Source organism: Corapipo altera, unplaced genomic scaffold, assembly GCF_003945725.1.
Source record: "Corapipo altera isolate COAL_440 unplaced genomic scaffold, ASM394572v1 200, whole genome shotgun sequence".
Classification (NCBI taxonomy): Eukaryota; Metazoa; Chordata; class Aves; order Passeriformes; family Pipridae; genus Corapipo; species Corapipo altera.
The window spans coordinates 454,932-466,720 of record NW_020884992.1 but is presented as its reverse complement, the minus strand read 5'-3'; the positions used below and the strand labels follow the sequence as shown (position 1 = coordinate 466,720).

At 67.7% G+C, this 11,789-nt stretch overlaps 2 protein-coding genes across 3 annotated transcripts in view; one reads left to right on the top strand and one right to left on the bottom strand.

Moving 5' to 3' along the window:
- Positions 1 to 8,599, top strand: part of RARA (retinoic acid receptor alpha) — a 19,445-nt gene extending 10,846 nt beyond the window's left edge. Inside the window, exons 1-8 of one of the 2 annotated variants that reach the window (XM_027666445.1) lie at positions 79 to 202; positions 4,865 to 5,013; positions 5,126 to 5,267; positions 6,183 to 6,343; positions 6,431 to 6,607; positions 6,692 to 6,896; positions 7,104 to 7,262; positions 7,732 to 8,598. In XM_027666445.1, coding sequence (XP_027522246.1) covers positions 79 to 202; positions 4,865 to 5,013; positions 5,126 to 5,267; positions 6,183 to 6,343; positions 6,431 to 6,607; positions 6,692 to 6,896; positions 7,104 to 7,262; positions 7,732 to 7,943 — 1,329 coding nt within the window. In that variant the 3' untranslated portion in view covers positions 7,944 to 8,598. Of the gene's footprint in view, positions 1 to 78; positions 203 to 4,864; positions 5,014 to 5,125; positions 5,268 to 6,182; positions 6,344 to 6,430; positions 6,608 to 6,691; positions 6,897 to 7,103; positions 7,263 to 7,731 lie in introns of those variants that run through there. The other variant, XM_027666444.1, reaches the window with a different exon arrangement.
- A 640-nt stretch (positions 8,600 to 9,239) lies between these two features.
- On the bottom strand, positions 9,240 to 9,959 carry GJD3 (gap junction protein delta 3). Its single transcript, XM_027666443.1, has one exon. It carries the CDS (start codon positions 9,957 to 9,959, stop codon positions 9,240 to 9,242), a length of 720 nt encoding a protein of 239 aa, XP_027522244.1.
- Between the last annotated feature and the right edge of the window lie 1,830 nt (positions 9,960 to 11,789).

Here is an 11,789-nt window from a genome sequence, read left to right as displayed (position 1 = left end):
GCCCCGGGGGCGCGGGGGGGGGCACTGACCGCCCGGGGCCGCCCCGGCCGGGGGAGCCGCCCCCGCCGCCCCGGGGCCATGTACGAGGGCGCGGCGGTGGCGGGGCTGCCCCCCGGCCCCTTCCTCCGCATGGATTTCTACGGGCCGGGCCCCCGGGGCTGCCCCCCCCGCCGCCCCCCGCCCTGGAGCAGCTCCGGCCGCTGTAGGTACCTGCGCGCCGGGGGCGGGCGGGCCCCTCACCGCCGCATCGGGCCGGGGGGAGCGGCCCCGAAACCCGAGGGGGGGGGGTGGGACGGGACTGCGGGGATGGGTGTGGGGTGCGGGGATGGGTGCGGGGGGCTTGGCCGCCGGCGAGGGGCTGAGTTGGGTGCTGGTCTTAGGGGGGTGCGGGGTTCAGTCCCCCCTCGGCCCCCTCCCCACCCGCTCCTTGCGCAGATGCCGCCGGGCTCCGTAAACACCCCCGTTCTCATTTCGGGGGGGAGTCGGGACACCCAGGCCGAGTCCGGTGAGGGGGGCCCGGGGGGTCGCCTCTCGCCCTCGCTTCCCGCAGCGGGGTCCGGGCAGCGCCGCCTCCGCCGGGAATTTCGTTCCCTCCTGATAAAGGCTCCGGGAAAATCCAATTAACTACAGACGGAACCGCCGCTGCTGCTCAGGCGAGGGGGAGCCCCAGCCTGGCCTCCCCACCCTGCCGGGGATCGGGGGGTCCCCCTGGGCCCCCAGGGTTCTGGGTGTGGAGCCCGGCCAGTCTTGTTGACGCTGAGGGGTCACGACCGGGTGTCCCCCGTTGCTCCCCCCTATCCCGTGCTCTGTGCAGGGGGGGGTACGGGGAGCGTGGAGACACTGCTGGACCGGGGTGGGCAGCGGGGGGACACGGGCAGCGCACCCCAAGTGCCGACCAGCCTGGGGACTCCCTCCAAAAGGGGGGCTGTGGGGCCCTGCTGTGCTTTGTGCCCACAGTGCAGGGGGCGAGTGGGGCTTGGGGGGGCTGGAGGGGTCCCGCGCCCCCACAGTGGGCAGCCGCTGTGCTGGCACTCAGGGGCCACCATAATGGCCTGAGGAAAGAAAGTCCTGCTCTGTGGAACTTTCACCCCGGCAAGGGCAGGGGGGTCCATCGTGGGAGGCCCATCGTGGGGTGCCCGTGGCCAGCGCTGCCCGGGGGGTGCGTGGCCGTGGCCCCCCCCCCGTCTCACTCCCCCCATTGTCTCGGGGCCGCTCGACCTTTGCGCTGGCACCGAGCGCGGCCGAAGGGCCTTTGTCTGCGCTGGGGACACGCGGGGGCTCCCGCTGCCTCTGTAAAGGCGGGGGCTGCCTCCGAGCCCCCGCACAGGCAGGGTGGGCAGGGGGGTCCAGGGCTCCAGTGCCACCCCTTAGCTCCAGTGCACCCCTTGGCTCCGACTGTCCTGAGCAGGGTAGCTGGAGGCTGTTGTGCCCCCTTTGTGCCCCCCCTAGTCCGGACCCCCCCGTGGGCCGCAGTGCTGGGTGGACGCGGGTCCCCTGCCCAGGCCAGGGCACCTCGGGGCCCTGGTCACGGTGACCGTGACCCGGCGGGCGCGTGGGCGGCGGGCGCTGGCGGGACTCCCTGGCAGGGTGCCCCGTGCCCGACGTCACACGAGGTACCGTGTCTCCCCTGCCCCGGGGGTGCCAGCCCGTGGCGGGGCTCGCTGCTGTTGGGGCCGTGCCGTGCCTCAGTTTCCCCAGAGGCGGCTGTGGCTGTGCCCGCTGGCCCCGCGGCGCTGGCAGCTGGCCCGGCGCGGCCCTGCCCTGCCCTGCCCGGCGGGACATCGTCGTGCTGGCACAGGGGCCAGAGCTGCCCCGGAGGGCACGGGGAACCCGCCCACCCTCCCCAGCAGGGCAGGGGCCACACCACGACCAGGGAAACTGAGGCACGAGCCAACCCCCGAGGGCAGCGGAGGGGCTTGTGGGAGCCCACCGGAGCAGTGGGCACCCCCTGCCTGTGGGGGGCTGTGTGCTGCAGGGAGGATTTTGGGGTGCTGTGGGGGTTTTGGGAGGGTATGTGGGTTGGGTTGTGTGTGGCACCACCCTGCTGGGCACGGGGTGGCCTCACATGGCCTCGCAGGAGCTGTGGGTCACAGATGGGTGTGTCTGGGGTTTGGGGAGGCCAGACCCTGGTGCTGGTGGGGGGCAGAGCCTGGGTTCTGGGCAGGATGGCCCCTGGGGACCAGGCAGTGACCGACCAGGCAGTGACCGGTGGACATGGGCAGGACCAGACCCCCCCACACACTAGGACACCCCATGGCTCGGGGCTCCCGGGACCCTCTTCCCTCCCCCTTCTCCTGCAGAGGCGCAGGAATCTGGGGCACGTGGGATCCTCATCCGCAGGGAAGCTCTGGGTGGGCGCCCACCCTCCTGTGGGGCCTGTGATCCCTGGCACGGCACTGCCGCCCCACCGGGCCCCATGGGGACCCCCGGTGACCCCCGCTGCGACCCCTGGGTGGGCTTTGCCCCCGTCCCCCCGCTCCGCCTGCCGCGGTCTGTCCCGGAGCCATGGTCGGGTGCTGGCGGGGGTGGCGGCGGCCCGGGCCGGGTGTCCCCGCGGGCACTGGCACGCGGGGTGTCCCCGCGGGCGCTTTCCCACGCCAGGGCGGGGGTGCGGGTGTCGGGGTGCCCCGGGGTCCCCCGGCGCGGGCAGGAAGCAGCCGGCGGGGCCGCGGGCGGGGGCGGCGCGTTCACCCGGGATCCGGTGGAGCCGCAGCATCTGGTCTGCAGCTGGAGCCGTGCTCCGCTGCCGCGGCCGGGGGGGATGCCGGGGTCCCCCCTGCTGCGGGGGGAACGGGCTGGGGGAGGGGGCGAACCTGGGCGTTGAGGTCCCCCGTGTCCCCAGCTGCAGCCCCTCACCGAGCCCCGCGGGAACGGAGGAGGTTTGCACCCATCCTGCCCGCTCAGCACCTTTGGGTGCTGCTCCGTGTCCTCCCCAGGGCGCGAAGGGCAGCATGAGCCGCTCCCAAGGAGCTGGCCAGGCTGGCGGCTGCGCCTGTGTCCGTGTCCCCTCCGCGGTGGCACCGCAATCCCTTTGCCGGTGCCGGGGGTGGCAGGGGATTCCCGGGGTGCTGGCGCGGCTCCACCAGCGCAGGGACGCGGGGGGAACCGGGTCCCCTCCCCCCTCTGCACCGAGCACATCAAAATCTTGTCAAATCCGCGTTTTGTGAGTGCAGCTCTCCACGAGGAAGTTCTTAAATTATATAAAAGAGGCGATAAATTATAGACGACGTTCGCTCAGTCACTTTAATGGCTCCGCTCCCTCGAGTGGCAGCGGTGATTTATTCAGCGCCGCCCGGGAGCTCTGCCCGGCGCGCTCGCCCCCGCGCCCGTGTCCCACCCCGCACACCCCCTCCCGCCCTGCACACTCATATCCCACCCCACACACTTGAATCCCACCCCACACACTCATATCTCACCCTGCACACTCATGCTCCTCCGTGCCCACATATCCCACCCCTCACGGTCCCCTCGTGCCTTGCACACTCCTGTCACACCCCACATGCTTACCTGTCCCTGCTGGAGCCTGGGGACAAGTGCCAGGGGTGGCTTTGTCCCGTTGTCTCCTCCCTGGCCCCATCGGCGTCCCTGGCCTTTGGTGAGGGGCTGTTGGCACAGCCCCACTGGGGACCCCCACCTCTCACCCATCACCCCCCCGGGTCCCCCACCCCACTGGGACCCCTCCTCTGGGATGGGTGTCCCTGGCTGGACCTCCTGGCAACTCCCTGGCCCTGGGGGGACTCGGGCGGCCGTGGGGCCCTTTTTGGGGTGCAGGGGCCGGCAGAGCCGGGGGGGGGGGCCGGGCTCCCCCGCCGGGCCCGGCCTTTAATATCCTGTTTGACTGGTTCGCTTGGCTCCGCTGCAGAAAAACATTCGCAAACATCCCGGAGCAGCCGGGGAGCTCTTTAACCCCTGCCTGGCTGTGCCCCGTGCTGGGGGGGCACCCCGACTGTGCTGAGACCCCCCCCAGTGCCAGGGGCTGCACCCTGATGGTGCTGAGCCCCCCCAGTGCCAGGGGCTGCACCCTGATGGTGCTGAGCCCCCCCCAGTGCTGGGGGTGCACAGGGATGGGGAATGGGGCTTGGCCTGGGGGGTTCAGGCACCTCCCAGGGAATCCTGGAGGACAGGGGTGTTCCTGTGGGGGCAGGAGAGAGCTGGGTCATCCCACAAAGTTTTCGGGTGCAGGAAGTGAGCAGGAATGTCCCACGAGGTTTTGAGGTGCAGCAGGGGGAACAGGCACAGCCCACAAGGTTTTGGGGTGCAGGAAGAGGGGACAGGAATGTCCCATGAGGTTTTGGGGTGCAGGGGGCACTGGCTGTGTCCCCCATGCTCACAGGGCCATTACAGCACATGGTGGCCAGGGGCTGCCCTCAGGGATGTCCCCTGCCAGGGGACTCTGGGGTGCCAGCTGGGTACCACTGTGCCCATCCCCTCCTGGGGGCCATGTTTTTGCTGTAGGGGGGTCACACTGTACATGTGGCCACATGTGTGAGGGGGTGTGTGGCACTGATGCCCCCCCGTGCCAGGCCTGCACCCCTCTTTCCCCCCATCCACCGGCAGCGTCGCCCAGACCGGGGGCTCCTGGGATCCCAGTCCTTTTCTTTGCTTTTTTTCCCTTTTTTTTTTTTTTTTTTTTTGTCTGCCTGAATTCCACATCGTCTCCGTGACCTGGAAATGTCACGTTGCATCTTCCCAGCTCGCGTCCTCTCCCCACTGGCCCCGCTCGACCTGGCGCCGGGGCCGGGGTGGGCAGCGTGGGGCAGGGCTGCCGGGACCCCCAGAGCCTGGGGATGGCCCTGGGGTGCAGGGTGGGGGGTCCCTGCCTGGAGGGGGCTCCGTGCCCTGATTGCCACCCGTTTCCTCACAGCGGTGGAGACGCAGAGCACCAGCTCGGAGGAGATCGTGCCCAGCCCCCCCTCGCCCCCGCCCCTGCCCCGCATCTACAAGCCCTGCTTTGTGTGCCAGGACAAGTCCTCGGGGTACCACTACGGGGTGAGCGCCTGCGAGGGCTGCAAGGTGAGTGCTGCTGCTGTCCCCGCTGTCCCCACAGTCCCCACAGCTCCCCGGGCTCCCTGGGGTGCCCGGGGTCCCCATGCTGGGCGCTGACCGGGGCGTTTGGGGTCCCCAGGGCTTCTTCCGCCGCAGCATCCAGAAGAACATGGTGTACACGTGCCACCGGGACAAGAACTGCATCATCAACAAGGTGACGCGCAACCGGTGCCAGTACTGCCGGCTCCAGAAGTGCTTCGAAGTCGGAATGTCCAAGGAGTGTGAGTAGGGATAGGGATGGGGACAGGGATGGAATCGGGGATGGGGATGGGGTCAGTGATGGGGCAATGTTGGGGACACCCTGCCTGGTGTCCCAGCTGGGGGGGCTCTGGGTGTGATGGGCCATCCCAGCAGCCCCCACCGTGTGCCCAGCGAGGCCCCGGGGGTGGATGGGGACCCCCTGGGATTGTGTCACAGCTCGGCAGTTGCCCGGGCAACGCGTGATTGATAGTGTCAGAGATAAATGATGCCGATGAGGCCTCCTGGCTCTGCTGGCAGTTGTCATGGTGCCCGGCTGTGCCCCCGTGGTGGGTGCCCGGGGGCCTGGGCTGCAGGGGCGCAGCTGCCTCCCCGAGTCCTGCCCCATCTGCTGGCCCCTGGGGGCCCGGGACCCCCGGGAGGGGCTGGCAGAGGCTGGGGGAGTTGGGCACTGCAGGGGGGGTTCAGCATCCCAGGGGCTCCCCCTGCACCTACAGGGGGTCCTGGCCCCCCCAGCCCACAGAGGCTGAACCCCTTGGGGCCAGGGCTGCTCCCAGCTGCTCCCCCCTCCCCAGCTGCCATCCCTGGGGTCCCCTCCATGGGCCCCTCACCCAACGTGATGGCTCAGCTGCCATTTCTGTCCCTGAGGTCCTTCTCTGCTCTGTTGGCTTTGCAGAGCAGAGCTGAGCACAGTCCCCATGGTGAGGGGGGTGGGCACCCCCCAGGGGTGCAGGGTCACCCCTAATTACTCCTAATGACTTGGGGGTTGTTTTAAGGAATCCACTGGTCACTTGTCACCATGGCCGTGCCCATTGCTGGTGGCAGGTCCCCATCCTGCCTTGAGGGGACAGAGTATGGTGGGGCTGAGCCCCCCCCCATCCTGGACAGGGGCTGGGTGGCTTTGGGGACAGGTGACCCTGACCCTGCTGTCCCTACAGCCGTCCGCAATGACCGGAATAAGAAGAAGAAGGACGTGCCCAAGCCGGAGTGCTCAGAGAGCTACATCATCACCCCTGAGGTGGAGGAGCTCATCGAGAAGGTGCGCAAAGCCCACCAGGAGACCTTCCCCGCGCTCTGCCAGCTCGGCAAATACACTACGGTGAGTGTCGGGGGGTCCCAGAGGGGTTGGGGGGGCTGGGGCAGGCGGCACCCCCTCCGTGCCCTCACCCCCCACCTCCCACTGCAGAACAACAGCTCGGAGCAGCGGGTGTCCCTGGACATTGACCTGTGGGACAAGTTCAGCGAGTTGTCCACCAAGTGCATCATCAAGACGGTGGAGTTCGCCAAGCAGCTCCCTGGCTTCACCACACTCACCATCGCTGACCAGATCACCCTCCTCAAAGCCGCCTGCCTCGACATCCTGGTGAGCGTGGGGACAGGGACAGGGACAGGGAGGGGACGGGGAGGGGACACCAGGCTGAGCCCCCCCTGGCCTCGCCCCCCCCAGATCCTGCGGATCTGCACGCGCTACACGCCGGAGCAGGACACCATGACCTTCTCGGACGGGCTGACGCTGAACCGCACGCAGATGCACAACGCGGGGTTCGGGCCCCTCACAGACCTGGTCTTCGCCTTCGCCAACCAGCTGCTGCCGCTGGAGATGGACGACGCCGAGACGGGGCTGCTCAGTGCCATCTGCCTCATCTGTGGAGGTGGGTGCTGCGCTGGGGATGCAGGGACGGGCTCCTGCCCGGCTCCCCCCCGGGGCCCCCTGGGCTGTCCTTCCCCAATGGCTGAGCAAGGAGACCCCATATAGAGCCCAAATGGTGACCCCACAGGAGCTGGGCTGAGTCGGGGGGCGAGGGGGGATGCCAGGATGTGCTGCCCTGCATTCTAACCACTGTGTGCCCACTCCCCAGATCGCCAGGACCTGGAGCAGCCCGACAAGGTGGACAAGCTGCAGGAGCCACTGCTGGAGGCGCTGAAGATCTACGTGAGGAAGAGGAGGCCCAACAAGCCCCACATGTTCCCCAAGATGCTCATGAAGATCACGGACCTGCGCAGCATCAGCGCCAAGGGTGAGGCTGAGGAGGGGGCGGCCACTCCTGTGGCTCTGGATCCAGGGGAGCATCCCAGGGATGTTGGTGGACCTGGGTCACTCAGCATCCTCTGGAGGGGACAAAGAATAAGGGGACACCTCCTACACTGCACCTTCCAGGGATGCTGGGGAGGGACCATTGTCCTTGGCACTCAGGGACCGGTGCAGATGAGGGGTGCCAGTTTGGGGATGTCGGTTTTGGGCGTCCCAGTTTTTTGAGTGCCAGTTTGGGTGTGACACTTTTTGGGTGCCACTTGGGGAGGGGCGCCAATTTCAGGGTGGGGTTTTGGGGGTGCCATTTTTGGGGTGCCAATTTCAAGGGCCCTGGTTTTTGGGGGTGCCAGTTTTTAGGGCGCCATTTTTGGGGCGCTGGTTTGGGAGCTCCGGTTTTTGGGGGTGCCACTTTGGGGGTGCCGGCGGCGCCCTGCTGACCCCGAGCCCTCCCGCAGGCGCCGAGCGGGTGATCACGCTGAAGATGGAGATCCCGGGCTCGATGCCGCCGCTCATCCAGGAGATGCTGGAGAACTCGGAGGGCATGGACACGCTGGGGGGGCAGGCGGGCGGCCCCCGCGGGGGCAGCCTGGGGCCCCCCCCGGGCAGCTGCAGCCCCAGCCTCTCGCCCAGCTCCAACCGCAGCAGCCCGGCCACGCACTCGCCGTGACCCGCGCCCGGCGCGCACCAGGACAGAGCCCGGCGCGGCCGGACACGGCGGGGAGGGCCCCGTGCCCCGGCCCGGCTGCAGCCCCCCCACGGGGCGGACTCCTCGGCAGCCCCCCCCCCCGCCGGAGCGGCCCCCGCGGGGAGCCCCCCCAGCCCCGGGCCCAGCGCGTTGGTTGAGTCACATTTCAGGGGCGCGGGGACCTTCGGCCGCGGCCCCGGGGACGCCCCGGCCCCACCAGCACCAGCACCCACGGGATCGCGACCACCGAGCCACTTCTCCCCCCGCCCCCCGCCCCGCCCCGGCCGTCCGTGGGGGAGGGGGGCACCCCGGCCAGCCCCGCACGCCGAGGAAGCAGAGTCATTTAAAAGAGAAAAGAAAGCAAAGTATATATATATAAATATCTATAAATATCTATAAATACGTTTTAAAACCTTTGTAAAAGTTTGGAGGGGTTTTTAGGCCTGTGCAGGTGGAGGGGGCACGGCGGGCGCTGCCGGGGGAGGGGCGGGGGGGGGGCACACGGTTTATTATTATTAAATTTTTTTTTGTTGTTGTTGTTGAGATTTTAGTGGATTTAGAGTCGGGAGGCACCAGGCGGGCCCTGCCCCGGCCCCCCCAGGCGGGGAGGGGGCTGTGGGGGGGCACGTGGCGGTGCCAACCCCGGCCTCGTGGGGAGGGGGGGCCCGGCCCTGCCGGCACGGGGAGGATGGGGGGGAGGGAGGGTGGGGTGGGGGCTGGCTCCAGAATAAAGTTTATTTATTCTAGTGCCTGGCTCGTTCTTCTTGTGGGGTACTGGGGGAGGTTGGGGTGCAGGGGTGGGGAGATGGTCAGGCTGTGGCACTCCTGCTGGAGGGAGGGTTCTTTGCTGCAGGAGGGTACCCCAGGACCCCCCATCTGCCCTCCTGGCTCTGGCCATCCCCAGAGGCTGGGCTGGGGCAGAACCCTTTGGGATCCCTCCAGCATCCCAACAGCTCTGCCATTCCCAGTCCTGATGCCACAGTTGTGTCTCCCAATGCCCAGGGCCAGCCCAAGAGCATTTGTGACACCCCCAGCCTGGGGTGTGGGGACAGCCCTGGCAGGGTGGGAAGGGACATCCCTGCCACTGCACAGGGATGGGACCTGTTTGTCTTCCTTTTGTCCATATTTTTTTTCCAGCAGCTGCCGAGAGAGGCCCATCCACCGCCCATAACAGGAACCGGGGGGCACTGGGGGCACCGGGGCATGGCCCGGCACGGCCTGGCATGGCCAGGCTAAGAACAACCACAGCTCGTGGCAGCAGTGGCAGCCCGGGGCCGGTTACACAGTGAGGTCCCCCCGTTGGGGGGGACAGCACGGCTCCCCTGCAGCCCCCGCCGGCTGCCCGGGCGCTGGGCCCCTCTCCTGTGGCCGGGGGCAGCAGCCAGCCCGCGCCGGGGGCCCCTTGCGCAGGAGGTGGGCGAGCTCGGCCAGGCTGAGCAGCGCCGAGACCAGCCCCACCACGAAGTAGAAGTGGATGAAGACGGTTTTCTCGGTGGGGCGGGACACGAAGCAGTCGACGCGGTGCGGGCAGGGTCGGCGGTGGCACACGAAGAGCGGCTGCACCCTGAAGCCGTAGAGCAGCGCCTGGCCCAGCAGGAAGCCCAGCTCGGCGGCGATCCGGGCCACCACGCTGCCCACGTAGAAGGGCTGCAGGCGGCGGGCGCGCTGGCCGGGGGCCCCCCCGCGCCCCGGCTTGGCCGCCTGGTGCACGGCGAAGATGACGAAGAGGGCGGCGGGCGCCGAGAGCACGACGACGTGGAAGACGAGGAAGCGATAGTGGGAGATGGGGAAGGCGGCGTCGTAGCACACGGGTTTGCAGCCCGGCTGCTGCGTGTTACACACGAACTCCTCCTGCTCATCCTCGAAGACGTCGCTGCCCACCGTGGCCAGGACCAGGATGCGGAAGAGGAGCATCACCACCAGCCAGAAGCGGCCCACCATGGGCGAGTGCTCCTGCACGGCGTCCAGCAGCGAGCTCAGGAAGCCCCACTCGCCCATGGCCGCGCTGTGGGAGTGGGGTCAGCGCTGGGGGGACGCTGTGCCTGCAAGGTCAGGCCCCAGTGGCAACACGGTCCCTCCAGCTCTCCATCCTCCTGCCATTCCTGACTGCACCATGATGTCCTCACTCACGGGAGGGTGGTTGGGCAGTGCCAGCCCAGCTCAGCCCTGTCACAAGTGTCCCCAGGCATCCGCTGTGCCTAGAATTCCCTCCCCAGGGATGGGTCCAAGGACACCAACTAGAGCAAGACCAGCAGGTTCCCCATCCCTTGTCCCCATAAATCCCCCCAGTCCCCCCAGTGCCCCGGTACCTGCGGAGGCTGCGGTCCACGGTGTGCCAGTGCGGCTGGCGCCGGCTGTCCAGGGCTGTCCAGGACTGTCCGGTCCCTTGTCCGGCTGGGCTAGGATAACGGTCCCACAGCCACGCCTGGAGTCCTTTTAAAGGGACAGAGCAGCCAGAGGGGCACCCGGAAGGGAGGGAAGGGCTTGGAACTGCTCGGGGGGAGGTGGTGGTGGTGGGGTCTCACGGACAAATGCTGCCCCTGCCCAGGGCTGGGAGCTGCCCAGGGCACAGGCTGGTGCAGGGGCAGTGGCCCCCTCTGTGCAGAAATGCCCCCAAACCTTGGCCTCCCTAAACCTGCAGGGCCTCACATCCCCAAACCACAACATTTGGCCCCCAAAAGGCTCCCCCAGCGCTGGCATTGCCCCCCGGACCCGTCAGAGCCTGGATGCACCCAGCCGTGGTGGCACAGTTCCTGCCGGGGGCTGGGCTTGGCCCCATGGTGCCCAGGGGATGCTCATGGCTGGCACTGGCCCTCCCTGACCCAGGACACTATGCCCAGGCTGTCAGGGGGCCCATGGATCTTCCCATGGATCTTCCCATGGCTCTGTCACGTGTGATCCCTGCAAGAAATCCCCCATGGCATGGTTGGGCTCCCACCAGCCCCTGCCTGGTCGGGGCAGCACCAACGGCCTTTGCCAGCACCTCAAATCCCCTTTCCAGTAACAGGAGCAGAGCCTGGACAACACAGGTCACCCTCGGAGCCCGTTTGCCCCTTGGGGACATGCAGTGCCCCTGGTGGGTCACAGTGCCTGGCATCCCACAGCTCAGCTCCCATCCAGCAGCACCTCCAACACCTCACCCAAGGAGATTTTGGGATGGGGAAACCCCTGGTGCGGACACTGTGGTGCACTCTGTGTGTTCCCAGAGCTCTCACTCCACGTCTGGGTGGTGCTGGGGTTCTGGGAGCAGCCCCACAACCCACCCGTGGCCTCGTCAGGGGTTGTGACAACGGTTCTGCAGCAGAGGAGCCGTAAATAGCCCGGCCCTCGGAGGGGACGCGCCGGAGACACTCTCCAGAGCCAGTGGAAAATCTGACAGTGCTTTCCACACTTGACTGGGTTCCAGCAAAGCACCGATAGTGTGGGGGGCCCTGGGGCTTCATGGAATCATGGAATGGTTTGGGTTGGAAGCGACCTTAAAGCCCATCCAGTCCCACCCCCTGCCATGGGCAGGGACACCTTCCACTAGCCCAGGTTGCTCCAAGCCATGTCCAGCCTGGCCTTGGATACTTCCAGGGCTGGGGCAGCCACAGCTGCTCTGGCCCAGCAGCTCCTCCCGTGCTGGGGACAACAGGGGTGTTCACAGGAATTTGGTTGGGGAGCCACAGTGGCCACAACCAGTGGGGAAGTGGCCAACCAGCCCAACACCCCCAGAGCTTGTGCCAAACCCTCTGCTCTGGCAGAGGGAGGGAGGGTTTAGCACAAGCTCTGCAGTGGTTATTTTCCTAAAAACAAACACCCAAAATCAGTGAAGAAAATCAGTATAAA

Excerpts from the sequence above, each read along its gene's own strand:
- GJD3 (XM_027666443.1), bottom strand. The coding sequence starts at position 9,959 with ATGGGCGAGTGGGGCTTCCTGAGCTCGCTGCTGGACGCCGTGCAGGAG.